At 34.9% G+C, this 27,375-nt stretch overlaps 1 protein-coding gene across 11 annotated transcripts in view; it reads right to left on the minus strand.

Moving 5' to 3' along the window:
* Positions 1-319: 319 nt before the first annotated feature.
* The window catches only part of TAF2 (TATA-box binding protein associated factor 2), an 82,438-nt gene continuing 55,382 nt past the window's right edge, over positions 320-27,375 (minus strand). For 6 of the 11 annotated variants that reach the window (XM_082434122.1, XM_082434115.1, XM_082434121.1 and 3 more), the window contains 6 exons: positions 26,830-26,939; positions 16,897-17,126; positions 15,421-15,576; positions 14,822-14,927; positions 12,310-12,432; positions 320-1,778 (listed from right to left, as the gene is read on the minus strand). In XM_082434122.1, coding sequence (XP_082290248.1) covers positions 1,486-1,778; positions 12,310-12,432; positions 14,822-14,927; positions 15,421-15,576; positions 16,897-17,126; positions 26,830-26,939 — 1,018 coding nt within the window. In that variant the 3' untranslated portion in view covers positions 320-1,485. Of the gene's footprint in view, positions 1,779-12,309; positions 12,433-14,821; positions 14,928-15,420; positions 15,577-16,896; positions 17,127-26,829; positions 26,940-27,375 lie in introns of those variants that run through there. The other 5 variants (XM_082434117.1, XM_082434120.1, XM_082434119.1 and 2 more) reach the window with 4 other exon arrangements.

A 27,375-nucleotide genomic window follows, 5' to 3' on the forward strand; every position in this document is an offset into this window, starting at 1 on the left:
TTAAGGGGAATATTTAAATAACTGCCATTTAGGCTCTTCAACATCTGATCACACACCCTTTGCACTTACACTCTCGGCCAACTGCACTGCTTTACAATTCCTGACTATGTCCTTGCTTTCCTCCATACTTTTGAAAATACTGTTTCTTCTGCTGAGAGAACTTTACCCCATCTGCCTACTGAAATCACTCTTCCTAACAGGGCCAGCTCAAATCCTGCTTATCCACAAAGCTCTCCTCAAACTTTGTGAACAGGTGTATTACATACACACACAAAGAGAAAGGCAACAAAAGATGTAAGAAAATACAAAGGCAGAATGATCAATTTAAAAAGTTATTTATTAAACAAGTATATTCAAAAGTCCAACGTTACTGGATCCCTTTGAAACATCTATTCTGGGAAGAAGTATTTTGTCCAACTTTCTAATGATAAGGGAAATGATAAAAATAGAACAGGTATGAATAACATTTTAAAACAAACAATAAAGCACATGGTAAATTTAGAAATAAAAATAAAAACACACAAACATACAAACTATTGAAGTATGAAACCAAAACATTTCCTATGTTTTTAAATGCTTCTGGTATACTCACATGAGAGCCAAACTGTCTATGTCCAAGTTAATAAACAGTATATAAACACCTTTTTAAGGTACCATACTTAGAGAAATAATTTTAGAATATGTATTGGGCATATAAATTGCCCACATTTGGCAAACATATTCTACATATGAATGTATTCACTTATACTTAGTGAAAAAAGGAACTTAAAATTTAAACATCTTGATTTGAGAACTGTGGATTTGATAGTTCTGTTAAATTCCAACATCATAATCACCAAATGTGCTATCAAAAAAGTTATCCAAATTTCTTTTTAAAGCTGCTTCTGAAAATTTCAGTATTTTAGGGCAAAAGAAAACATCATGTATTCTTGCTTATGAATTCTGATGCTTAGTTTCTATGGTTAACACGCAAAAAAATATGTAATAGAGAAGATTCCTATAGAAAAGCCTCTGTCTTTCAGTAGTTCCAAATGGTGTTACACAATATTTCACTGGAAATAGTGGTTTTACCACAGATTTGGCCGTAGCTTCTGTTTAAAACATAACTTTGCCCTATAACATCCATCAAAGGCTTTAAAACATAATTGACTTTGGCAGTACACATGGAGATCATGATGTGAATGGGGACTGCCAGTGGATATGAGGGCCTTATGAAAGGGTTTGCTCTGTGTGTGTGTGTGTGTGTGCGTGTGTGTGTGTGTATTTTAAGGAGGAAACAGGATGAAATGGTTTACTCAGAACTATAAAACACATTTTCCTAATTAGATTTCAATTGTATAAATAATGTAAATCAAATGTTTAGAACTTGAATCTCTATGGGAGGCAACTATTTTTTTTTTCCTTTTATCATTCTTTATAGCTGACAAAGCTTTAGTTACATATATTCTTCTGAACACTGAGGAAAAGGTCTCCTTTGTCCCCTTCTCAGTCTGAAAGAGAAGGAGAACGAATAGACCTGCCACTGGCGGGGCTGGAAAAAGTGAAAGGCTCCTTGTCCTTTTCTTTACTGTCATGCTTATGCTTGTGCTTATGCTTATGTTTGTGCTTCTTCTTCTTTTTCTTGTGCTCGTGGTGATGGTGGTGATGGTGGTCACTGTGTTTGGAGGACGTAGATTCTTTAGTAAATACTGAGAGTGGAGCTGCTGCAACTGGATGCATACTCATCTCCAAAGGTGATTGTTCTTTACCTTCAAGATTAAAAACACCCAAATGAATTCCTGTTAATAACAAGGAAAGTGAAACGAAAGTAAGAGGGAGTTGGTGACAGTATAGAAAAGACAATGGATTCCCAAGTGTTTATCACTTCCATGAAAAAAATTAGGAATGGGAGAAGTATCCAAGTAAGACATCCAATTAGTTACACAAAGGTAAGTTTTCAGCATTGTGACCAGGAAGTGAATATTTCAATCCCTTGTAGTCTATACAGATTATGACATATACCAGTGTTTTATCCAACCATCTTCTAAAAATTAATATTCAATATTTTAAAGTACTACGAAGTGACAATGACTATAGATTAAGACTGACATTGGTTAATGAAAACATAGCTCCTTAACCACAGTTCTGCTCTATGGTATTCGGGTGGGGGGGAGATTAGCACTACAGGCATAGTTCGTTTCATTGCACTTTGCAGATACTGCGCGTTTTACAAATGAAGGTTTGTGGCAACCCTGCCTCGAGCAAGTCTGTTGGAACCATTTTTCCACCTGCATTTGCTCACCTCTAGTCACTCTGTCACAATTTGGTAATTTTTGCAATATTTCAAAATATTTCCACCAGCAAAAAGATTATGACTTGCTGAAGGTTCAGATGATGGTTAGCATTTTTTAACTGAGGTATGTACATTTTTTTAGACACAACGCTATTGCACACTTAGTAGACTACAGTACAGTATAAATATAACTTGGATGCAATGGCAAACCAAAAACTTCAGCATGTATTTTATCTCACCTAGAAATGGATCAAATGTCTTTGAAGGTTCTTTCCATTTCCAATGTTCTATCAGCCTAGGAATCTATAATAGTGAGTAGTTCTCAGACTCTAGTGTACAGGAATTTCTTCCTTCCTCCATACCCTACAATTCTTGGGCCATACCCAGAGAATTCTCTCTCTGTATTACTCTAGGTTAATGGCACTGCTTTACATGCAGCCAACTAAGAAAAAAATTTAAGAATCATCTCAGGTGCCCTCCCTTCCAGATCTAGCTGCTTACCAAATCTTGTTTATTCTTACTTACAGGAATCTCTTTAATCTGCCTCTCTATCCCGCCTGCAACTGTACTGATTCAGACCACCTCATCTCATTTGGATCACAGTACTAGTCTCCTATTAACTGGTTTCTTTGCCTGAAGTGTCTTAACACTTGAATCCACACTTTACATAGCTGCACAGCAGTGGTTCTCAACCAGGGGCAATGTTTTCCCCAGGGGTTGTTTGACAATGTCTGGAGACGTTTTTGTTGTCACGATTAGGGTGGGATGGGGGGAGGAAGTGTTAGCCTGACTGTGGGTAGAGGCTAGGGATGCTGCCATTCAACACACAGGACAGCCCCCTAGAGCAAAGAATTCTCATGGCCAAAAATGTCAACAGTGTTGAAGTTCAGAGGCCCTGCTGCATAGTTATCTTCCTAAAAACAAAGCTGATCATGACTATTTGTTTAAAAACTCAGGTAGTTCTACTGGCAGAACATAATCCTTAGACTTCAGTGCAGCAATTTCTGAAAAAATACGTATTTTTTATTCAGAGTAGTCAAAAAAACAAGCTTTTCATTAAAATGGACTTTAATGCAGTTGTTTCTTTTCCTTTTTAAAACGTAAATTCTCAGTGCTGATTTTGATCCAATCCGGCCCCAAGCCATGTTTTTACCAAAACAAGCATCACCATAGAAGTTTTCTAAAAATCACTTTCACCACTAATTTTAAGGACAGTTTACAATCTGTCTTGAATTTATCTTATCTTCCACTATTCCTTTCTATATATTCCAGACTAGCCCTTTCGTAACTCTGTGTATTTGTAAGTGCTGTTCCTATGCTTGGAATGCCCTTCCCTTATTTCTTGTCTGACTTGCACATTCATTTACAAACATCAGGAACTACATGGGAACTGGGAAAATAGGGATAAACTGGACAAATCTCAGTTCTCCTGGAGCTTACAAAGTAGCAAAGAAGAACAAAATTGAATAAGTACTCCTGATTAATAAAAAGACAAAACACAGAGTGAAACAGGAGCACAAGAGGAGACTTAAATCAGTGGGGCAGTGGGAATCAAAGACAAACTTCTCCAAGGAAGTTATGTTTAAACTGTAACCTAAAGGAGGAGAAAGGAAAAGAAAATAACATCTTAGGTTCTTATTAATTTAAAACAGCTTAAATGTCATTTTTGAGGGAAGTTTTCCCCAAACTGCCCAAAAAGAATTAGTTCCCACAACATAATACAGACGAGGAAATTAAGACACAGAGAAATTACGTGACTTGCCCAAGGTGGTACTAGCAAATCTGAGCTACGAAACCAAAGAGCCCGAACTCCAGAGTCTGTGCCCACAAGCACTCTGCTCGTCTGCACGTGGCGTGGTGCACACTGCCGCACATCTTTTCATCCTGGGGTCTCTGTCATTAGACTCACAGCTCCTGAAGGACAGGGCATCGTCTTTGCATCCCAGCGTACCGCACAGCACCTAGCACCCTCATACCTCCACCTCCCCAAAACCTGCTCAATGAATGAATTAATACAACAGAATCACGCAAATGTTGTGTTTCTTTTTAAATAGGATGTCAGGTGACCTTAGTCAAACTAAATGCATTTTGAAGGTCACTGATTTTGAAGAGAGAGGAATAAAGTACAGAAACTATTATAGACCATTCATTAAACTGGTATGGACTACTGTACCTTCTTTGTGTCGGGCACTGTTCCAATATTTTAGAACAAGCGAATGTGTTAAAGTTCCTGTTCGCAAGAATTATTCACATTTTACTACCGCAAAATTACATTTTTTATATTCATGATTTTTTGGTAAAGCTAACACTAACAGTAATGTAAAAAAAAAAAAAAAGAGAGAGAGATTATATATATAAGCTAGTTTGGGGACTCTGTATCTTTTGCAATAATTGGTGCCCAGATATTCTTCAGAAAAAGAAAACATTTGAGAGATATCTGATTTATAGTTAAGTTAAATATGCCACTATATAATTTTAATTTATATTTTAAATGAACTATAAAAATATATTCTCGATTCTATAAATATGGGAATATAGGTCCATACCTAACAGAGTATAGCCAAGTGACAAGGAGAAGTAATAGAGCTTCATAAACAAATTCCTTTAACTCCTATCTCATTATTTAGTCACTCTACATCAACAGACTTTGCAGCTTTCCAATTGGCTGTCTGCACTATTGGGAGTCTGAGGTCCTTTTCTGCACTGAGAGAAGTTTCATCATCTAATCCTAAACACCTACTTGGATTGCAGAAAAGCCAACGATTATACTAGAAACTGTACTTCCCAGTAGAGGCAACTGCCAAGTATACAATTGAGTGTACTCTTTTCCAAGGAATACTAATAGCCACTTCAAAAGTAAATTCAATCTTTTGTCTAGCGGTCTTACACTTTGCATTCAAGATATACTCATTAGAATTCTTGCATTTCTCTTGATTTGTATGAAGTCTATTAAGAAGACAATGGATTAGCTAGATCCAAGGATAAAGGTGTTAGAAACCAGGACTCCTAGGACAAATGGCTGATTCCAGGTCTGGCTAGAATATTTACAAGATGAGCCTGAAACATCTTTCTATAATAGTAGAAAGGAAGTCTAAAGCCTTCTCAAGAACTCAAGAGTCAAGAGGTTCTCACCAACCAAAGTTGGGAAAATCTGAATATTGCTAAAGACAATAACTGTGATGGACTAGAACTGATTGATCACCACTGGAGGATGCTAGCCAACTTATTATTTTGAAAATTATTAAATACATAGAGAGAATCAAGTCTTTATCTTTCTTTTGCTATATGATCTATACCAATGGCTAACAGCAGGTGAGGGGGAAGTCAGCTTTATAGAGATAATCAGCTTATAAATAAAAACAGAAAGATGAATTAGAATATCACCATCTTGTAACCCTTAATGAATTAATGGATCCAGGCCTTGAACACCTTAGTGGCTAACCTCATGAAAGAGTCAACCAGACATTGTATGCTTCTAGATGGAAGAACACACTACCATCTATAAACCTGAATCCAATTAAGTTTCTAGATATAATTACAAATTTAAAGGAAATACACAGGGCTCTAACATGTTAATTACACCACAGGTATACAATTAGCAAAATACAGACTTGAAAACTACAGATCAAAACCCTGGAGTTTATAACATTGTAAAGGGGAAAAAAGAATGGACTGGAAACTTAATTTTAAAAGATGTAAAGGATATTATCAGCCAACTGCAATGTGTAGGCCCTATGTGGACAGTGATTCAAACAAATAAATAAATTGTTAAAAATTAAAATAAAAATAATGGCATTTATGATTCAACAGAAATGTAAACAGTGACTGTATATTTAATGATATGAAAAAACCGTTTATTTTTTAAAGTACAAGAATATTATTGTGGTTATGACTTTTTAAAGTCCTTATCTTTTAGAGATACACAAGAAATTACCTATGCATAAAATAATATGTGGGATTTGTTTCAAAATAATTCAGAAAGGTGGACATGGGAAAGGGTATAGATAAAAAACAAGGCTGACCATGAGCTGATTGATCATTTCTGCATCTGAATAATGGATACATGGGGGTTCATTATACTAGTCTGACTACTTCACAGTTTTCTATAATAAAAGTGTTTTTTAAAAAGGAGAAGTTAATGCAAATTGGCACTATCCGTGAAAATGTTAAATGCTCATATTTTTTAAATTAGAAAGTTCATTTCTAGAAACATATCCCACAAACGTGCTCATGCATAAGTGCAAAGAAACATATACAAAAATATTCATTAGAATAGTGTTTGTAACAACAGAACATCTAATAAAACCTAATGTTACCCTATCATCACCACTAACCTTTATCTCGTAAGTTTTCATTTATTATAGATAATATATATTTTTTATTTGTTTAATTTCTTTCCTGAATAATTTTTACCAGGTCTAATTCAAGGTGATTATAAAGTACAATTTCCCTCTCATGTGGACCTGTATAACAGTAAGATTTGGGACACATATGAGCTTACTTTCACACTAGCATAATGAGGTCATCTATAGAATCTCTATTGAGAAAAATGCATACATTACCATCCCTGTGACACAATGCATAATCCCACATATCATTTTAGGGGTTTACAAGATGCCTGGGAACTTGAGGCCCACCAAAGGTTAGGTGCTACTCATTTTAAAGCTAATGAAAGCCCTTTTATAATTAAATCACTTTGCTGTACACCTGAAACTAACACAACACTGTAAATCAACTAAACTCCAATGTAAAACAAAAATTAAAAAAAAAATAAAAAATAAAACTAATGAAAGCACTTTTAGTGACCCAAAATATATGTCTCTATTGCAGATAGGAGATATATCAAGAAAAGGAGATAAAAGTAATTCACAATATTATGATTTGCCTATTTCATGTTATAGGGAAAGAACAAAACAGATGTTCAGTTTTGTTGTTCTATCTAACATAAAATCTTTCCTAGAGACCTACTGAATTCACTATGGATAAGGGTTAGCTGCAGTCAATTTAACAAATGCAAAACAAACAGAAAGGGGTACTTAATACACACCTAATGTGGAAGCTTTCGGGTCCATCTGATAAAAGTGCTGATAACAGTGAGTAACCTGCTAATTCTATTAAATTTATCACACTAGGTATACGTTTAAATTTAACACAAAATGTGCAGTTTCTATTAGGAAACGTGTGAAGTCTGTTCTTCAGTTTCTTTAGATCAAAAAAAATAAAGTGTAGAATTATATCATTATAATTTAAAGAAAAATATCAAAGTCTTTTTCATATTAGACTTTCAAAAGAAAGAACTCTAGCTTTTTTTTTTTTTAAATGGATTTCTATACCAGAATAGTGCTTTTCTGACTTAGGCAAGAATTCGTTACATAGTACAGCAGCCCTAGCTGGGCAGCTGCAGGAACTCTTCTTTTCTTCCCCACAGAAACCACTAGGGATCTCCCTCCGCTCCTGTTCCTTCCACTCCTCCCCTCCTCTCATCCCTGCAATCCCCGCAGCAACCTGGGAGACAGACCAGTAGCCTCAGGCACTGCAGCGGTGGGAGAGGAGAGGACGTGGTATGCTCAACCCATCACACCATACGACCCACGCAGCCCTTTCTCTGGATTCCCCTCCTTAACTCAGGGGAAGGAGAAAGTTAAGCAATGAAGGAAAATATCCCTGCCGCTTCTCCTTTCTTATCCCAAATGGCTTAACCTACCAAACACATATCATCCCTACCCTAAAATATGCCTCTCACTATCATATGCAAGGAAAGAGAAAACTGGTGGGGTGTTAGAAAGTAAACCATGACCTATCCTCTACTTAACGGTGTCCATCCCTCCCAGATGATGTGTGCAACACATTCCAGTTCTCAACTGCCATCTTGCATGCTGCCTCTGAGGGAGCCATCTCAGACTTCATCTCAGCACATGAAAAAAACACCAGGGATCTCAAACTCAAAAGCCTTGAACCTAAGGAGACAGCATAAATGAGTAAGCAGACTACCGGGTGCAAACACAGAAGGAATCAATTGGATGGAAAGCACATCCCTGCCTAAGAGGGCCTCTCAGTTAACTCTTTTTCAAGAGAAGCTGGAAATCCAAATCTTTATTTGTAGTCTCTTCATTTTTAGTCAACTACTTCAAAAATTTTTGTAAGAATTCTACAGCCAAATAAAAGATGCCTCAGTTGGATGAGCTTCAATAAGGCCCCTCAAACCCACCTGTGAACTTTAATCTAGAATCCCTAGAGATTTACGAGAGATAACAGCTTCCCTTACCACTATTCTATGCCTCTTCTCCAGAACCCCCAACTCTCAACCCCAGGCCCAGGTAGCTACCACAGTAGGAGATCCCAGCTTCTGTTCCTGTTTTACTGCCAACTTTACCTGGGTTAGGTTAAAGTTGTGCTTCCAACATCCCAAAATATAGAGCTCTTAGTGCCCTTTCTCTTAGAAATACTGTTACACACAGTGGTTAGGTTTGATACTTCTATTCTTCAGTATAGTATAAGTTAAAAAGGGTTTTTGTTGGCTAGTTTGGGAAAGCTACTTATCAAATACTTATCAATACTCTACGGGAAAACTGTTTTCACAATTCCAAAATAAATACATGTATAAATAAACTTTTGGAACACTACCATTTGTAAAACGAATGTTTTCTAAATTCTAATAATGACACTGTTGAATTTTAAGACTTGCTCAGTGGTCATAGGGTAATGGACAGCATAATTACATTTAAGGGAAATTACAAAGGCACATTAAAGAATATATTCAAAATTAAGTTTTACAGATCAGTCTATATAATATACTGGTATACAATTTACTTCGTGACATAAAAGGGCCCTACACTGAAGCAACCAAAGCTAAAATATTAATGTTTTCCTATTCCCTACCACTACCCCTTTATCTCCTCCCCAGTCTTCCCATATGATGCCATGAGAACTATAAGACAGTAAAGAGATTCCAAAAAAAGTAAAAATGTAATTTTTAAAGCAATATGAAACAAAGGCATACTGGTGGGCACAAAAAGGTGTTAAGATTTGCTTCTATACATATGTTAGCGTGCCACATCACTAGGATAAACCAAACAAACATACTCAGAATTTTTACTGGAACAAGAATTTATTTGACTGCTGGAATTTAGACAGAATTTACTTTTTTTAAAAGGCATGGAAGATAGGCAGAAGCATCACTCTCAAACTATGTCAAGAGGTTTGAAATGCCCTATGCTTTATAATTTTAAAAGATGTAGAAAACTTTTCGTGTCTGAAAAAGTTTTAATAAGTATAATGATAATAAAGCAAATTTACACCAAATCCCAAAACAAAAACAGAGAATACAAAATCGGCAAGGGCCGAGAAATGTCAAAATTCACTTATTAAAGTTAAGTGCTAAAGTCTCCAGCTGACTTCTTTCTGGAATATATTTTGTGAGAATCTGTTACAATAAATGCATAAAGCATACAGATACAAGCAACCAACAGTCTGGGGTCTCAATACCAAAATATTTTGAGGTGTTGCTTTTGTTCAAAGTCTCCTACTAATCACAGCTGATCCCTAAGCTCCTCAAATCATTAAACAGTTACTCTTTTGTTTATATGATAAAAACATGGTTTATATAAACAAAATCCATCAGTTGGAATTTTAAAGCCTGACTAATGACTTCTGGAAGAAGTATTCTTTAAAAATGATTTTGCTTATGTATCTTGTTTTTCACTCCCCGTCCCTCCAAAACTTGAAGACTGAATCTTTGTTCACCAGCATCACAAGTTTACTCTTTATTTGGATTATAATCTTCTAAGCAAAAGAAGAACAGGGTAAGTAGAAGACAATGTAGAATAGTAAAATGGGTAATAGTCACATCTGAACTGAATTATCTTTCATAAACTTAAGCCCAACTAGTATGAAATAAATTTAAAAGACAAAATATGTTAGTTTTCTAGGTATATATAGCATCAAGTCTTCATGATTGATCATGAGTGACCAATTGTAAACCTGTCAGGGGGAGGCTGAGAGGGAAGTAAGTAGTTGATTTTTATATTTTATAAAAGTATGAAGGTACAGATTTCATACTTGCTACTGAGGCTGACATTTTTCATATTACAGTATTCTTAGAAAAAGCACTGTAAGGAAAGATCAAAATGTTAATATAATGGGTATCTTTAAACGGCATAATAGGGGATGCTTTTTTTCCCCTCCTTTCTACTTTTCTCTTATTTCAAAGTTTTATACAATAAGAGTATATTACTTTTGAAATAGCAAAAAGCCTAATTTAAAAGTCTTTAAGCCAAAGCAATATTAAGAAAGAAAAACGAAGCTGGAGGAATCAGGCTCCGTGACTTCAGGCCACACTTCAAAGCTATAGTCATCAAAACAGTATGGTACTGGCACAAAAACAGAAACAGACCAATGGAACAGGATAGAAAGCCCAGAAACAAACCCATGCACCTATGGTCAATTAATCTATGACAAAGGAGGAAAGAATACACAATGGATAAAAGACAGTCTCTTCAATAAGTGGTGCTGGAAAAACTGGACAGCTACATGTAAAAGAATGAAATTAGAGCATTTCTAACACCATAAATAAAAATAAACTCAAAATGGATTAAAGACCTAAACGTAAGACTGGATACTATAAAACTCCTAGAAGAAAACATAGGCAGAACACTCTCTGAACATAAATCGTAGCAATATCTTTTTGGATCCGTCTCCTAGAGTAATGGAAATAAAAATAAAAATAAACAAATAGGACCTAATGAAACTTAAAAGCTTTTGCACAGCAAAGGAAACCATAAACAAAATGAAAAGACAACCTACAGAATAGGAGAAAATATTTGCAAACTATGCGACTGACAAGGGATTAATTTCCAAAATACACAAACAGTTCATACAGCTCAATACCAAAAAAGTAAACAACCCAATCAAAAAATGGGCAGAAGATCTAAATAGACACTTCCCCAAAGAAACATACAGATGGCCAACAGGCACATGAAAAGATGCTCAACATGACTAATTATTAGAGAAATGTAAATCAAAACTACAATGAGGTATCACCCCACTCCAGTCAGACTGGTCATCATCAAAAAGTCTACAAATAATAAATGTTGGAGGGTATGGAGAAAAAGGAACCCTCCTACACTGCTGATAAGAATGTAAATTGGTGCAGCCACTAAGGAGTACAGTATGAACATTCCTTAGAAAACTAAAAATATCGAGTTAGCATATGATCCAGCAATCCCACTCCTGGGCATATATCCGGAGAAACACATAATTCGAAAAGATACATGCACTCCAATGTTCATAGTGACACTATTTAAATACAATAGCCAAGACATGGAAGCAACCTAAATGACCAGTGACAGATGAATGGATAAAGAAAGTGTGGTGTATATATACAATGGAATACTGTATATATTCAGCCATAAAAAAGAATGAAATGATGCCATCTGCAGCAACATGGATGGACCTAGAGATTATCATACTAAGTGAAGTAGGCCAGACAAAGACAAATATCATATGATATTTGTTTATATGTGGAATCTAAAAAAACAATACAAATTAACTTACTTACAAAACAGAAATAGACCCACAAAGAAAACAAACTTACAGTTACCAAAGGGGAAAAGGGGAGAAGGCATAAATTAGGAGTTTGGGATTAACATATACACACTATTATATATAAAATAGATAACCGGCAAGGACCTACTGTATAGCACAGGGAACTATACTCAATATTTTGTAATAACCTATAAGGGAAAAGAATCTGAAAAAGAATATATATATATACATATGTATAACTGAATCACTGTGTTGTATATCTGAAACTAACACACTGTAAATCAACTGTACTTCAATAAAAAATAATAATATATGTAGCTTACATTTGAAAAAAGTCTTTATCCCAGATAATATAGAGTCAATGTGTTACAAGAAAAGCAAGTCCTGAGATCTGTAGTTTTTAATGTATTCTTTAAGTTGATAAAGAAATTTTATGAAGTTAATAGATTCATTCTTGAGCAAAATAACAACAGCAATGATAATAATAATTTCACCTGTTCCCTTTCGTGCAAGTTCCATATTCCACTGGGGTTTTGTGGTGGGTGTGCCATCAGAACCTGATGAGTGCTGGGGGATTAAAGCAGATCGGGAGCTGGCTGGCCGATATTTAGAGAGTCCTAAAATGCCAAAGAAGAGTGAAAACAGGGATTTATTTCTTTGTTTCCCAAAAGAAGAAAACAGTCTGAAGGTTTTTATAAGTTAACCTTAAAGCCAGAATCAGTTCAACAGTAAAATTCCAATAATAAAAAGAATACTACTTTTTAAAAGTACTGAAGATCCCGCATTTGATTTACTTCTTTGTCATGGTTCCAATATACTTAAGTCTGAGAAAAATACACATTCAAGAAAGACAGTTTACCTGACTCGACTGCTGAACATATAAATTGGAGTCTATATTTTGGAGCAGAACTATGTCATGTTTTTTATTATTTATGTGGAACTTTGCATATAGTAAAGCATGCCTGCTCCCCCCAAAACTTATGAATAAATTCTATTATAATATTTACTCAACAAATAGATCAAAATAATTTAGGGATTACAGAAGATATTTAAAACAGGAACGTTTTAATGGTATAACGTGAACAGCACTGTAGTTATCAGGAGACCCAGGTTCTAATTCCAAATTGTCCACAAATTAGATATACAGTCCAGGTAAGACATTTATTTTTTTGTGCCTCAATTTCATTTGTCACATGGAAAAGTTCGAGGATTTGGGTCTAGCACTGAGTTGGCTATTACTTGAGTGTGTCATTTAGGGTAAGTCATTTAATATCTCTCTGCTTAAATTTCCTTATCTGTAAAATTGACAGAATAGATAAATAACTGTTAAGATCTCTTATAATTACAAAAGCCAAAGAATTCATGACCTGTCAGTTTTCAAAGATAATTAGGTTCATATTCTACCTGATGCCAGTTTTCAAATTCTACTAGCTCATCCTAGATTACTAGATAGTAAAAAGTACTTTAGGTCTCACAAATAAAATTAAACAAAAAGCCAAACAAACAAAAAGCAGACCAAGGTAGGTAAGGGAGACTTGCACAAATATAGCATGTTAAAAAAACAAACAAACAAACAAACAAACTTCATTCAAATGTAAAGATCATAAAAGATAACCACAAGCAGCATGAAGTATAAATAGGATTTTCCAGTGAAAAGAAACAGGAACAATACCTCCCCCGTAAAAAAGAAAAATAGTCATATTCATAATAAAAGAAATGCATTATAAACTTGAATTATCATTTTATAGTTAATAAGTATCTTTTAAGTTATTACATTGACAATAAAATAGTACCATGAGATATAAAAATGATAAATAAATATTAATGAATTACACCTATGGATCAATATGGATGAATTTTGGCAGCAAAATGTTGAGTGAAGAAGACCAAGTCATACTATCATACCATTTTCATATAATTCAAAAACTAAGGGCAAGTAAACATATAGATCATATATATATGTGGTATACTGTAACAAAAAGCAACAGAATGATTAAGAAAAAGAAAAAAAAATTCAAGACAGTATTTATTTACTTGTAATGCAAAGACAGGTGAACAGAATCAGAGAAGAAGCATAAAGTGAATGGCCACGGCATGGAGTATAATATACATGTTAAGGTGGGTGGCAAGTTCACCAATATTTGTTTTATTACTGTATTTGCAAGTTACATCAAAGCTTTATTCCTGAAAATTTTAAAATGCTGATGACATGAACTAGGTATAATCTCTTCAAAGGGCATTATGGCAATAGTATCAAGAGCTATGAAAATCTTCTAAAGGTAAGTATCTTACAATAAAGCTAAAAAATCACCAAAAATATATTTTGGGGAATTTATCCTAAGAGCATAATCTGACAAAAACAAAAGCTTTTGTATGAAGATATTCAGAGAGAATTATTTGCAAAAAATTAAAATCGGAAACAAATGCCTGCCCACAGGGAAATAATAAGGTAAATTCAAGTGTATCAACTCAATACTGTCTCAGGTAACATTTTCAAAAGAAAAGATTATGATGTTTGAGAGATGCATGCAAAAATCTATGATATGACATAATATTATGTGGAACGGGCAGTCAAGAAGAGAAAGTAGTTGTGTTACAGGCTGCATTTACTGTAGTCAAGAAGTTTTGTATATAATTATGGTTACATTATTTATAAAAAAACAAATCTAGTATTTTATTTTGAGGTTAAGCCTACTACAAAAAACAAAACAAAAAAAAGAAATGAAAGCTATTGGAAGGAATCTGATGAATGGATTTTTGAAAAAACAAATCTAGAAGTAAGCCAAATATTTTAAAAGGACCACAATAAAGTAGAAAATCAAACGAAATACTTTAAAAAACTTTATTCCTTTGCTGATATGTGTTATAATCTGATACAATCTAGTATTTTATACTGGCTTCCTCTAAACTTTATAGTTGTTCTCTTCAAAATAAAGCAACACACCTTAAAATAGTGATATCGTGTGAACTTTCTCCATCAACCCCAGTGAATGCAATATATCTTACCTGGAGTTGACGGCCTTTCAAGCATGTTTAAATGATGGGAAATGAACGCCTGGCTATCATGAACAGTATCCATATCAATCTCCTCCTCATCTTGAGAGCTTGAAAACTAAAACACACACATACAAAACAAAGGAGCAAAAGAGAGCCATTACATCACTTTATGTTTGGATTTTTGCTCTTAAGAAAGGTAGCAGAAAGGCCACAGGATATACCCCCAAAAAATCTTAAAAGGAAAAGTAGTCTTTTTCTCAAAAAGTATTAAGAGAAAGAAAAGATTATTTGGTTCAGCCTCCAAAAGAAGCTGACTGGAAATTACAGGAAATATAATAGCAACTAAAATCTGTTCCTATGTTGTGGGAAGAAATAGTGAGCTGTGGTAGATTGTGCACACACAGTTCCTCCTCCAAACAGAGAAGAAGTATGTGATAATATAAGTTTAACAATCGGTTGGAATGTCTTAGATGGACATTTGAGTTCTTTTATGATTCAGTCTGTCCCAACTGTTCCTGCTAAGGAAAAACCATTGCAAGTATTCAAAAAGATTTACAAGAAGGTGAATATCCTACACTGTTAATACAGGTTTAACCTGTATTTCTTACTCTGATTTTGAGTTTGACTTTACTGCTATCCTCATTCTTCTCCAGTATTTGACCAGGTTCTAGTGGGGACCCCAGTGGTGTATCAGCCTTCCTCTTCACTCCCTGCTGATGAGCTGATATATTACATGATGCTTCCTTGGCAAGGTGATCATCTTCCTGTGGCAATATTCAAGATCAAAATTAGATTTCTGAAGACAAGTAGCTCATGTTATAGCTGAAAACTAATACCTACAGCAACCATGCAGATTAGAGCATGCCCAGTGCCTAAAAGTTATCAGCAATGGGCTTAAAATAAATCTCACCTTTTCCTATCTGCTGGTCTTATTGGGGGGAAAAGGGAGATAGTAAAGTGAACATTTAAAGCTTTCCCCAAAGCATATATCTTTTGGTGTCATTTTCTTCTCTTATCCTAAAGACTCCAAGTATGAAAATGGATAACTTAACATACATGGGCAAGAATTATAAACATATTCATTTCCACTGGTTTATAAATATTCAGATATAAAAGAGCTCTTTAATGAGACTCATTTTTTTTTTTCTATTAAAAGATGTGTCTTACTTCTTCATAACCCAAACTCTAGGATACATTTTAAATTTATAACAAATAAGTCTGGTTATATTTCAGAAAATCTAGGTGGATAAGTACTTTTAAATGACTACTATTAACTAGCATAAAGAGAAATTTGAATTTTAAAGTGTCAAAACACCAGTAGGGAATTGCCAGGCAAGTAATCTGGTCTAAATATTGGTGAAAAATGAAGCTTGACATACTGGGGACATTTTGTCATCAATAAGAAAATCATTTCTGGAAAACTTTCTTTAAATTACAGTAAAATAATTGATATGTACCCTAAAGGTCTTTCTACAAAAAGTTTGGTAATTTCATAACGCACGGTTGGAAATAAAAGTTTTTCTAAAGGCACACATACATATATATGTAAATTAAAAAATATAATGCATACTCTCCTCCCAAAATCAGCAGATTACGCTTTTACCTGACCATTCATTGTTATTTATTTGATTCAATAAGCATTTTCCAGGCACCTTTCATACGTTTAGAATTGTGCTATTATGCAAAGTAGCAAAAAAAAAAGAAAAGTCAAGGCCCTGTGTTCAAACAGCTTGCCATTACAATATATGGACAAGACAGGTTAATATGTAACAGGTTAAATATTCATTTCAATATTCTACTACTGCAAGTAGAAATTCTATGCTCGAGTACAAGAAAATCATTGTCATCACAAAAAAAGGAGAAAATGGACTAGCAGCACGTCGTCTGTTATGTGCAGCTACGTATCAATAGTTGTCAGCAGCACTTTATAAACTGTAAAGTGCTAAACTAATGTCAGCTAGCAGTTTTCTAAATGACACAAGAAGCTGTTAGTGGCTTTAAAATTCACCAGTTCAAAAGAAACAATTCTCTTCTTCAGAGCTCTATATAATAAAACTACACCTTCTATAACACGTGATTCTTACAGGGTTCTGAAATCCAACTAGCTGTGTGTGACTACTTGGATTAACCGCAGCTTCTTGGTTGCCTGCTATGGCCTCTGGAATTATGGTTGGATTCAAGACAGCTTTTTTCTCTTTCAGATTAAGGACCAAGCCAAGTTCTGGCAAGGGTAAGCAGGAAGGTCTACTGAGGCCAAAAAGTGTGAAGTACAAGTCCACAGCACCACACCGTAACCGCCAGTCATGTGAAGTACCTAGGAAGTAAATAATAGTAATAATAAAAAGTCAACATACATGTTTATCCATACATTTAAAAAATATTCCAGAACCTGTACAGAGGGAAGGGATGAGAGGGTTATGATACCTAAAGGAGCCACCTATTGACCTAGGCCCCGATGGCAAACCCTCCACTCTAAAGACGCTTCTTATAACACGGGAACCTACAACTGTTACAGAAACAATAAATGTTCAAATGAAATCATAAATCTTAAACTGGAAAAACTTTATTCTTTCATTCTTCCTACAAAATAAAAATTAGACATAGTATAAATCTAATATTCCCAAAACAGTGTTTCTTCTGGCTCTAAATCCTCCTTTTAGTTCCTCCTCCTTGGTAACTGCTCCACATTCATTCATTCTCCGTTTATCTTGTCTGATTTTCTTCTTTAATAGCTTGTTAGGAAGACGGCACACCAAGAGCCTTCATGAACCCTACCACTGGGAACAAATTCTCCTAACCCTCAAATTTATTACTTTCAGGTTTTAAATACAGTAAGAAACCCTACAACTATTTGAAATAACACAATTCTAAACTTTGACTTTAGAGAAGGAAACTATTTTGCTAAACACCTTCATATTTGTGTTGTTCTAGTTGGTATTTATTTAAAAAAACAAAAAACAAAAATAAGCAAACCCCGGAGATGGCAACAGGTCATAAAACATGTATTGACCAGAAGAAAACTGCATCTGTAGAAATTCAGTTTAAAGTAGAGACACTTTCCAATTTCTCTGATGAGTCTCAGTGTCTTCATCTCCAAAATACGGGTTTTGGTCTCAGATTATACCTTACCCTATAGCAATAAAAGACCAGAGCACAGTGACATCAGAACTCTTCCTCACTTGCCTTCTTTTCCCCAGTGAACACTCCAGGTAGACACTGCCACCAAATAGAAGTGTCAAGGTGAAATTATCATCTAGGTTTAGATAATTTCTATGGTTTCTAGGCAGAATCTAAAATGACCTAGAGAATTTAAAACATGTGAGAATAAGAAATATTCTTCTGGATAAGAAAAATAAACCATATAAATACTTAATTTTGGCCAAGAAATGTGGTTTCAAACGGGTACCATAATGTTTTAAAAAGGAGAAACAAAAAGGAAAGAAGTTGCTACAGCAAACTTTAGACAGCAGAAATATTAAGCTTTGTGGTTTTCAACAACAAATATTAGAATAAGTAAATACATTGTAATCAAGTACGATTTTGATAAGATTTACTCTGACAGATAGGTAACTATTATATTAACTATGTGCAAAGAACATCCACATGGATTTATAATTTTAATTTACAGAGTTCTTACTATATACTACACACTTGCTAGGCACTATGCATGCCATTAAACAGCTATCAATCCTATTTGAGACATCTTCAGTTTTGCTACTGTGTGATAAGGTTAACAGATACATAACACTGCTGGAAGCAAGAGAAAGAGGCAGGAGCTCGAGAAGTATGAGTTTTTATATCATAAAAACTACAGAGAAACCAGAAATCGGAAGAACAGTACAGAGTGAAAGTAAGGATTTTATACTGGAAATCCATTTCCTTCTCTGGAATATCCACATTTGGACAATTTAATGGACTGACATTGCCTAGTTTTTTGTAGGCACTCATTATTCTTCTCCTCAAAGAATTTTACATATGTAAATGTTCCACAAAGGATAGGTATCAGATTCCTGGGCCTTTTATTACAAAGGCTGGAGGGGCTCAACCCTCTCAGGAAAGGGAGGGAATCCTGCCAGAGCAGCTAGCCCTGTATCTATCTATCCATGGGTATAGCAAGAAAAGAAGTGAATCTCAGGCACTTTATCAGTAAAGAAACTAGAATGGCTTAGGGTGCATTTACACTGGAATAAAACTTAACCTTGAAGAGCAGTATTGCCCAATTATGTCCACTGCAAATAATGATCCTGGAATCTTTATAGAATGTAGATGACATTGAAACAAGTCAGGCAACTGAGTATGAATTCCTAAATGTTTATTAAAAATTATTTTAATTTTAAAAAGCAAGTAATGTATATTTTGATGAGCTAGGGTGTTGTTTTGTTTTTTGAAAGTCAGCTAAGGATGGTTAGGCAGCACAGTGTATGAAGGCTGCTAAAAGCACTGAACCTCTAGAATATGGTTTTTGTTACTTTTTATTTCTATGTGGGCTTTTTGGTTTTGGATTTGTAAAGGTTTTGGTAGACCTTCAATTTGTATGGAGGAATGAGCATTATTCTTCTGTTCCTGGGAGAAGTCCTTGATTAAATGTTTTTTTCTCACTAAAAACAGACTTAGAAATATTACAATTTAAGGCTGATAAGAGGGAGCTAAAAAAATAAGCAGTACTTCTGTTAAAATTATAAAACAGAAAAAAAAATGAGAACATCACGTTTCAAAATCATGGAATAAAATCTTAAAACGGTTGTCACTTTATAGTGGAATATAGTTGGAAAAAACACTTCTGCTTACTTACTAGTTAGCTCTGTGATTTTGGGCAATTCAGCTGCCCAGGCCATAAAATGAGAGCAATTGACTTAATCTTTAAGGTCCTCTCAGGTCTAAAATTCCATGATTCCAAATCAACCAATTCTATGAGAAATAAGCCCTGAAAGAGCTCCTGATTTCTACCCTCAGTGATAGCATTCTGAAGACCCTTCTTTAATCTTCTAGCTACCCCTCCCAACACAATCACTTATATGGCAAGGAATGCTCATATATACGAAAAAACAAGTCATTATTCTTTCCTCTCAGGTAAAAATGCTGTCCATTCTGGTCTCATTAGCAGTTATACTTTGGGACCAGCCCTGCTTACCTGAATCAGAAGAACAATGCTCAGTGTGGATGTTCTCTATTCAAATCACAAAGTATCTAAAGACAAATCCCCCAAATAACAAATCTGATCTTAAAAAAGATCATCACTTCATTTTCTGAAGCAATTGACATTAAAGCTGATCAAGCCAAAAAGCTCCAAAGAAGAAAGCTCACTTTAAAAGCCACCATTTTCAGGACATTTTTCTTTTTTTGGCTGTGCCCTGTGGCTTGCGGGATCTTAGTTCCCCGACCAGGGATCAAACCCGTGCCCCCTGCAGTGGAAGTGCAGAGTCCTAACCACTGGACTGCCAGGGAATTCCCCAGGACATTTTTCAATAAACCCAGCACTCCTTATTGATGACAGAAGCTTAAAAATTTGTACAGCTAGGCCACACAAGTATGACTGCCATATGGTAGTTCTGTCCTATCTTTCTGTCCATCTTACACTAAAGTAAAAAAAACACAGCAAATTTCATATATATTCATGTGTGCGTTTACATATATAATTTCTGACAAAAAAATGAATTATGTCTAATAAAAATGTTTTCATTTTCTTCCACCATTCCTATTTCTAAGAGGAAGGGTTTGGGGGAGAGAGAAACAGAGGGGCGGAACTTTGAAATCTGATGTTAATATCAAAATTGTTTATTTTCTTATTCAGAAACCTGGCAAATCCTACCGAACTGAATTTTAAGTAGTCCTTCATTCTACCCCCTAGAGCGCAGCTATAAACTTCCAAACATTAAAAGTTATGATGTAAATAAATAGCCTTCAGTGTTCTGAATAATTACATAAATGTTTTTATGTCATTCTTACAGTGAAGTGCCAAACAATGAAGAGTAGCTTGGGAGTAATGGCTAAAATTTCCTTCATGATGATATAGTATCTCTTCAATGAATGCTTATTATCTTAAGGGGAAAAAAAAGCATTGTTAAGCAGGCAAGGCCAGAGAAAGTAGTTACATTTTAAAATATAATACTTTAGACATTGTGGGTCTTTTGGTCTCTGTTCAATTTCTCAACTCTGATGCTGTAGTGTAAAAGTTGCCATAGACAATACGTAAGCAAATGAGCAGGACTGTGTTCCAATAAAATTTTATTGGTGGATGCTGACATTTTAATTTCATAAAACTTTCAGGTGTCATGAGATACTATTAACATTTTTTCCAATCATTTAAAAATGCAAAAACCATTCTTAACCTATGGGCTGTACAAAAACAGACGGTGGGTCAGATCTGGCCATAGAGCCACTGTTAGCTGACCTCTGTTCTAGATGACATATATACTTTGAAATCTGTAGAAATGAATTAGTACAAGTACATAAAAATTTACAACTGAAATTTACTGATGAACATGCTAACGAATAATGGGACATCATCATGCAGCATTAATTTACTGCACACAGTTCCAAATACTTATCTGGCTGTCAGTTTACATGTAACTCTGTCAATATCAGTGCCAGTGGAGAATTTATTCTCAAACTGAAAATCTATTAAACATGATTTAAGGTCTACAGTATTACAAAAAATGTAGTCTAGTCCAGTGGCCAATTCTATAGGATGAGACACAGTTACAAATAAATATTGGAATTGCTGTAATAAATTTATTTGCCATGGAAGAATGATGTGTAATTATTTTAAACAAATTACTATATTATAACTAACATTTTTTATTACTGTGATTACAATTTTGAATTTTGTATTTTATGTTCAGTACTTTGTGAATTTTATAAAGAATGACTTTACACCTGTTGCAGTTGTTATAACTGGGAAATAAACACTATACTGACTTAAAAAAAAATAGCACCAATAAAGATTTCTAATTCTTAGGTTTTTATTTTTTTAATGAATTTTTAAAATTACTGTCATGTTGAGCTATAATCCAGTATTTTACCTAAAAGCTACAAAAGGTAGGATCTCATATATTCTGAATTTTGAAACATTTTTCTTTGGGAAAGGAAAATGATTTCTTTCAGTGTGCAAAAAAATACATACAGCTAACAGAAGTCAGACAGGTCATAATTCCACCTGCTCCTCACTGCCTATAGGATAAAACACAAATTCCTGAGGCCCTTTGCTTTTGGATCCTAATCTATCTTTCCAGGTAACACTCACTATTTTCCAAATACCCTTTCAGAACTCAAAGGTTTTACATATAATTAATTCTCTTACCTAAAATGTCTTTCTCCTATGACAAACTCTTTTTCATTCATTCCTCAAGAGCTGGCTCAAATATCACCACCCCATGAATATTCCAGCATTCCAGGCAGGGCTCATAGTTCTGTTCTTCAGGTGACCAGGGTATTTTGCTCTTCTCTTTATTTTAGCAACTACCTGTTTGTATTATAGTTTATCTTTTCCTATGTCTCTCTTTCCATTATACTAAGGTAATGCAAAAGGCATCTTTGTATGCAAAAACATAGCACAATGGCAAACAGGAGGTGCTCAAGAAATAACTGGTGAATAAATTAATGCCGAAACCCTTAAAAAGAACTGCCCCTGGACAATGTAATATTTTTAACTAAAAATAAAACTATTTAAGATTCTTAAGCAACGAGGGATGAAGACTATATAGTGTGAAAGATGTTTCTCTTTAAAAATGTTTTACTTTCTGTGGAGGATTATTACTTTAAAAGCTGTATGGGAACTATAAGGACATTTCTGGGGACAACTGAGGAAACCTGAATATGGGTTATATATTGGGGTGCAGTGTGATAATGGTATTGTGTATAAGTAGAAGAATGTCCTTATTCTTAGGAATATACGCTTAGTATTTTGGGAAAAGTATCATGAGGCAACTTATTTTCAAATGATTCAGAAAAAGAGGGTTTGTAACATACACAGAGAGTGAAAAGAGAGAAAGTAAATATGGTAAAATGTTAACAACTAGTTAACAGAGCTGAAAATATTCAATATATGGTTATTCATTATACCATTTTTTAAATTTTTCTAAGCTTTGAAAATTTTAGAAACAAAATGGTGGAGAGAAAATGTTATATGGGAAAATTAAACCAGTGAATGAGTTAAGATATCTGATATGAGTATGCATGTGTACATACATCTATAGTTGTGTGTGTGTGTGTGTGTGTGTGTGTGTGTGTGTGTGTGTATTTTCACAGCAAAAACTGTTAGGAAGATACGTGAGTAGCGCCCAAAACTCAAGGATAAGTGGAGCTACCACACAGCAGGCAGAGTGCAGAGACCTGGCAGTCCTGGCATCTTGAGAGTAGAAGTCTGAGAACCCTCCTTCTGGCACAGAGCCATTAAAATCCCCCCAGTACATTTCTAAAAAGAGTATTACTAATAGTCATTGAATGATATATCAATTTTTTAAAAAGCACAAATATGATTTCTTAGTTCATCTTACTTTCAAACTAATTTCAATTTTCTAAATCCTGTTCCTACGTATCCTACTGTAATTAATCTCTTATTGAAAAGTTTCTGAAACCAGCTAAGCAAAGAAACTTTGATTCCTCAAGAGTACCTGATGCCCATCTCATAAGATGATCCTTCCTTAACTGCCATGATACGTCTCCATATATTTTAAATGAGTTCAAAAATTTTATAACTAAGCAAAGTCAACACCTCTCAAATCCACCTTGGAACAGGACAAAAATAAATGAATTAATATAATTAAATCCCTATCGCCCACAATTTATTTGTTCTCCATATGTAAATCAAGATAATGCTTATCTCAAGTGACGTGATAACCCAGGAACCCCAATATGGAGTAAGGGGCAGGCAGAGCTCAGCAGGATATGGGGACTTAGATGATGCTCTAGCTCCTTTTGTTACAAGTGAGTTCTCATTAACATTTCTTAAAACAGTAACCGTTAAGAATATAGCAATGTGAAAAATTCTCATGATAAAATGCAATTTAAAAACTTCACTACTGGACTTCCCTGGTGGCGCAGTGGTTGAGAATCTGCCTGCCGATGCAGGGGACATGGATTCGAGCCCTGGTCTGGGAAGATCCCACATGCCGCGGATCAACTAGGCCCGTGAGCCACAACTACTGAGCCTGCGCGTCTGGAGCCTGTGCTCCACAACAAGAGAGGCCGCGATAGTGAGAGGCCCACACAACGCGATGAAGAGTGGCCCCCGCTTGCCGCAACTGGAGAAAGCCCTCGCACAGAAACGAAGACCCAACACAGCCATAAATAAATAAATAAATAAATAAAATAAACTGCAAAAAAAAGAACTGTTTAAAAACTTCACTACAGGGACTTCCCGGGTGGGGCAGTGGTTAAGAATCCGCCTGTCAACGCAGGGGACACGGGTTCCAGCCCTGGTCCGGGAAGATCCCACGTACCGCGGAACTAAGCCCGTCCGCCACAGCTACTGAGCCTGCGCTCTGGAGCCCGCGAGCCACAACTACTGACGCCTGCGCTCTGGAGCCCGCGAGCCACGACGCCTGCGCTCTGGAGCCCGCGAGCCCAACTATTGACGCCTGCGCACCTAGAGCCCGTGCTCCGCAACAAGAGAAGCCACCGCAATGAGAAGCCGGCGCACCGCAACGAAGAGTAGCCCCCGCTCACCCCAACTACAGAAAGCCCGTGCACAGCAATGAAGACCCAACGCAGCCAAAAATAAATAAATAAAATAAATAAATTTTTTAAAAAACCAACAATAACAAAAAAAAAAACAAAAAACTTCACTACAACTACAACTATGTCCATACACATATACACAAAAAGAAATTTTTTTCCCTAAAGGCCAAAAACACTCAAATCTTAACAGTGGAGACATAATGAAATTATATAGTATTTTCCTTTTTTGTTATTTTGTCCAGACAAACTCTGCAACATGATATTACTTATTATTGAAATAAAAAACTTTAAAGGAATTTCTTAGATCAGATTCATTTATGTATCCCAGAGGCCCAGGATTGGAAGGGAAATGGGCAACCTTCTAATCAATCTTCCCTAATGCCCAATGTTCTCCAAAAACATTAAAAAGAAAAACAAAACCAAAAAACCCTCCCAATTATTTGTGCCACTCCCACTGTTCATATTGTTCCCAGTTATTTATCTGAAGAACCAAGCAAAAAATTGTTTATGACTATGGCCTCATTGATCTGTTCTGTTTAGATTATTGGCACAGAGAATTCCAAACCGAAGCAGTAACTGTACTTTATACTGAACACTATCAAAAATAAATACTAAACATCAATCAGACCTTGAGTTTGTATAACCACAATCTTCCAATGGGCTTCAAATGTTTTAGAGATTGTCTCATTAATCTTAAACACACATTTATTTTGTCCATGAAATCTTCCCTAGAAGGTGATATGAGAATTCTTTGTACTTCATTATGCTTTCCTCAAAGTTGTAATCCATCACAACCATGGAATCATGCATTCTTATTAAGAATATATTCAACACAGTACAGTTTGTGCCACATATTAACTGCTGAATGATCCTTTACAAGTTTGTGAACTTGTGTGCTCATCCCCTGGATCCAAATGACAGTAATCACAACATTCTTTAAGGTAACCACAAGTAGCAAAATATAAAACATTATGTAAACAGTAGCACTTATTCTTCTAGGTATTAGGGAAAATATGAGAATAATAATTTGGCAGTATCGACATAAACTGGATTATGTGTTGTTTTCTGAATATTGTGATAACATGGGCCATTCTATTTTCAATTTTATTAAATTTCAATGAAAAATCTACTATGGTGCCTTTACTTGGGGGTATTGAACTATGATTATGAAACTGAGGGACAGAAGTTATACAACCACAACATCTCAGTGATAGTAAATTAAATAATTTTTGAAAAAGAATCAGAACTTGGTATTTAGTTGTGATTCAGTGAAGCAGTCACTAATAAGATAGGCAGGGCAAGTTATTTTCCAGTATTCTAGAAAGAAGGTAAAGTGACATATTTATTAGAATGAATACCCACTGCTCCCTCACCATCTACCTGTAACAACTTATCTTTAAGCAAGACACTTTTCAGCCTAGCTTTTGATTGAATTTTAAATCAAAACCAGTATTACAATTCCAACATATCAGAGACATAAGGCAAATTTTCTTTACATATATACTACAGTTAGAAGTCAACAGGAAAAGACCAATAATTCAATTAAATAAAAATGGCAAAGAATATGAATGACTTACAAGAAAGGAACTACGAATAGCTGACACATATGAGAAGTATAATGATATCATTACTATGTTAGTATAACAACATTTTTGAGCACATAATACGAACTAGTTACTGTGCTTTACAAATATGAACTCATTTAATTTTCAGTTTGCAGAAGTAGGTATCATCATCACCTGCATTTTAAAAACTGAAAAACGATAGGCTCAGACAAGTCACAATGAGAGTAAGTCATCCAGCTGAGACTTAACCCTCAGCAAACTAGTTCCAGAGCTCACGCTTGGGAGCACTAACCGCCTCTTAACTTCACTCAAATAATGGAAATTAAAACTGTGATGAGATACCATGATCTCCAAGGTGCAGAACAATAACAATATGTACTGCTCTGAAAAGGATACACAAGAAATTGGTTACCTCTGGGAAAGGCCACTAGGAGGCTAGGGAAAAGAGGTGAGAAGACATTTTTTCAACCCTCTGTAACCTTCTGAAATAAAAATAACAATAATATTTGCAAATTCATGTCTACAGCTCTTTAAACATTTGAGACACTTTCCCATAAATTAATATTTTTGTTTCCTCAACCACCCTGTGGGGCAAAGTGAGTGTCTATGTCCTTAGCAAATGTAATCACAGCCACCACTGTGAAGGTAAGTATTCTCCTTTAAAAAAAAAAAAAAAGACAAAAATTAACCACAGTTCTTTAAGTATGGATAACCTGTTATAAAATGAAAATACCCCAGTAATAAAAAAATTTTTAAAAGCCACTGCTGTCTTACCAGAATTCATAAGTTTCCAAAGTTGATCTACCAAAGCTTCATTGCATAAGGGAGACTCCATGTTCTTAGTAAATGGTGGGTTCTTAGTTAACATGTTTAGAATCTTATGTCTGAAAGATAAAGAAAAATTAAATTTTTGCTAACCATTAAATAAAAACTTTTGAAAATTATCTGCAGTTCCTCCTTCCTATTTTGTCGTCTCTCTTCTGACATCTAGCTTTGTGTTTAAGTTTAGTTCCATTTCAAAAGACATTATGTTGCACTCTAAACATTTACTATTGTTTTTTTACTAAAAAATTCTCGTGGATTTGTTCTCTCTAAAAGTGCCTTAGGGTACAATAAGGTCTTCTAAAACCTGACTCTATATATTCCTAACCAACATTTCCTATCCCACTTCTAAAATGAACATTTTACTCTTCTTAGAAAAGTTTACAAAAAAGACTGGTTAGTAAATATAAAAATGTTAAAATGAGGCAAAAAAAAATCACATGTAGGCCAAGAAGTCTACATTTGAGACAATAAAATATAAACTTTATTATTATAGTA

The sequence above is a fragment of the Balaenoptera physalus genome, assembly GCF_965194825.1.
Source record: "Balaenoptera physalus genome assembly, chromosome: 17".
Classification (NCBI taxonomy): Eukaryota; Metazoa; Chordata; class Mammalia; order Artiodactyla; family Balaenopteridae; genus Balaenoptera; species Balaenoptera physalus.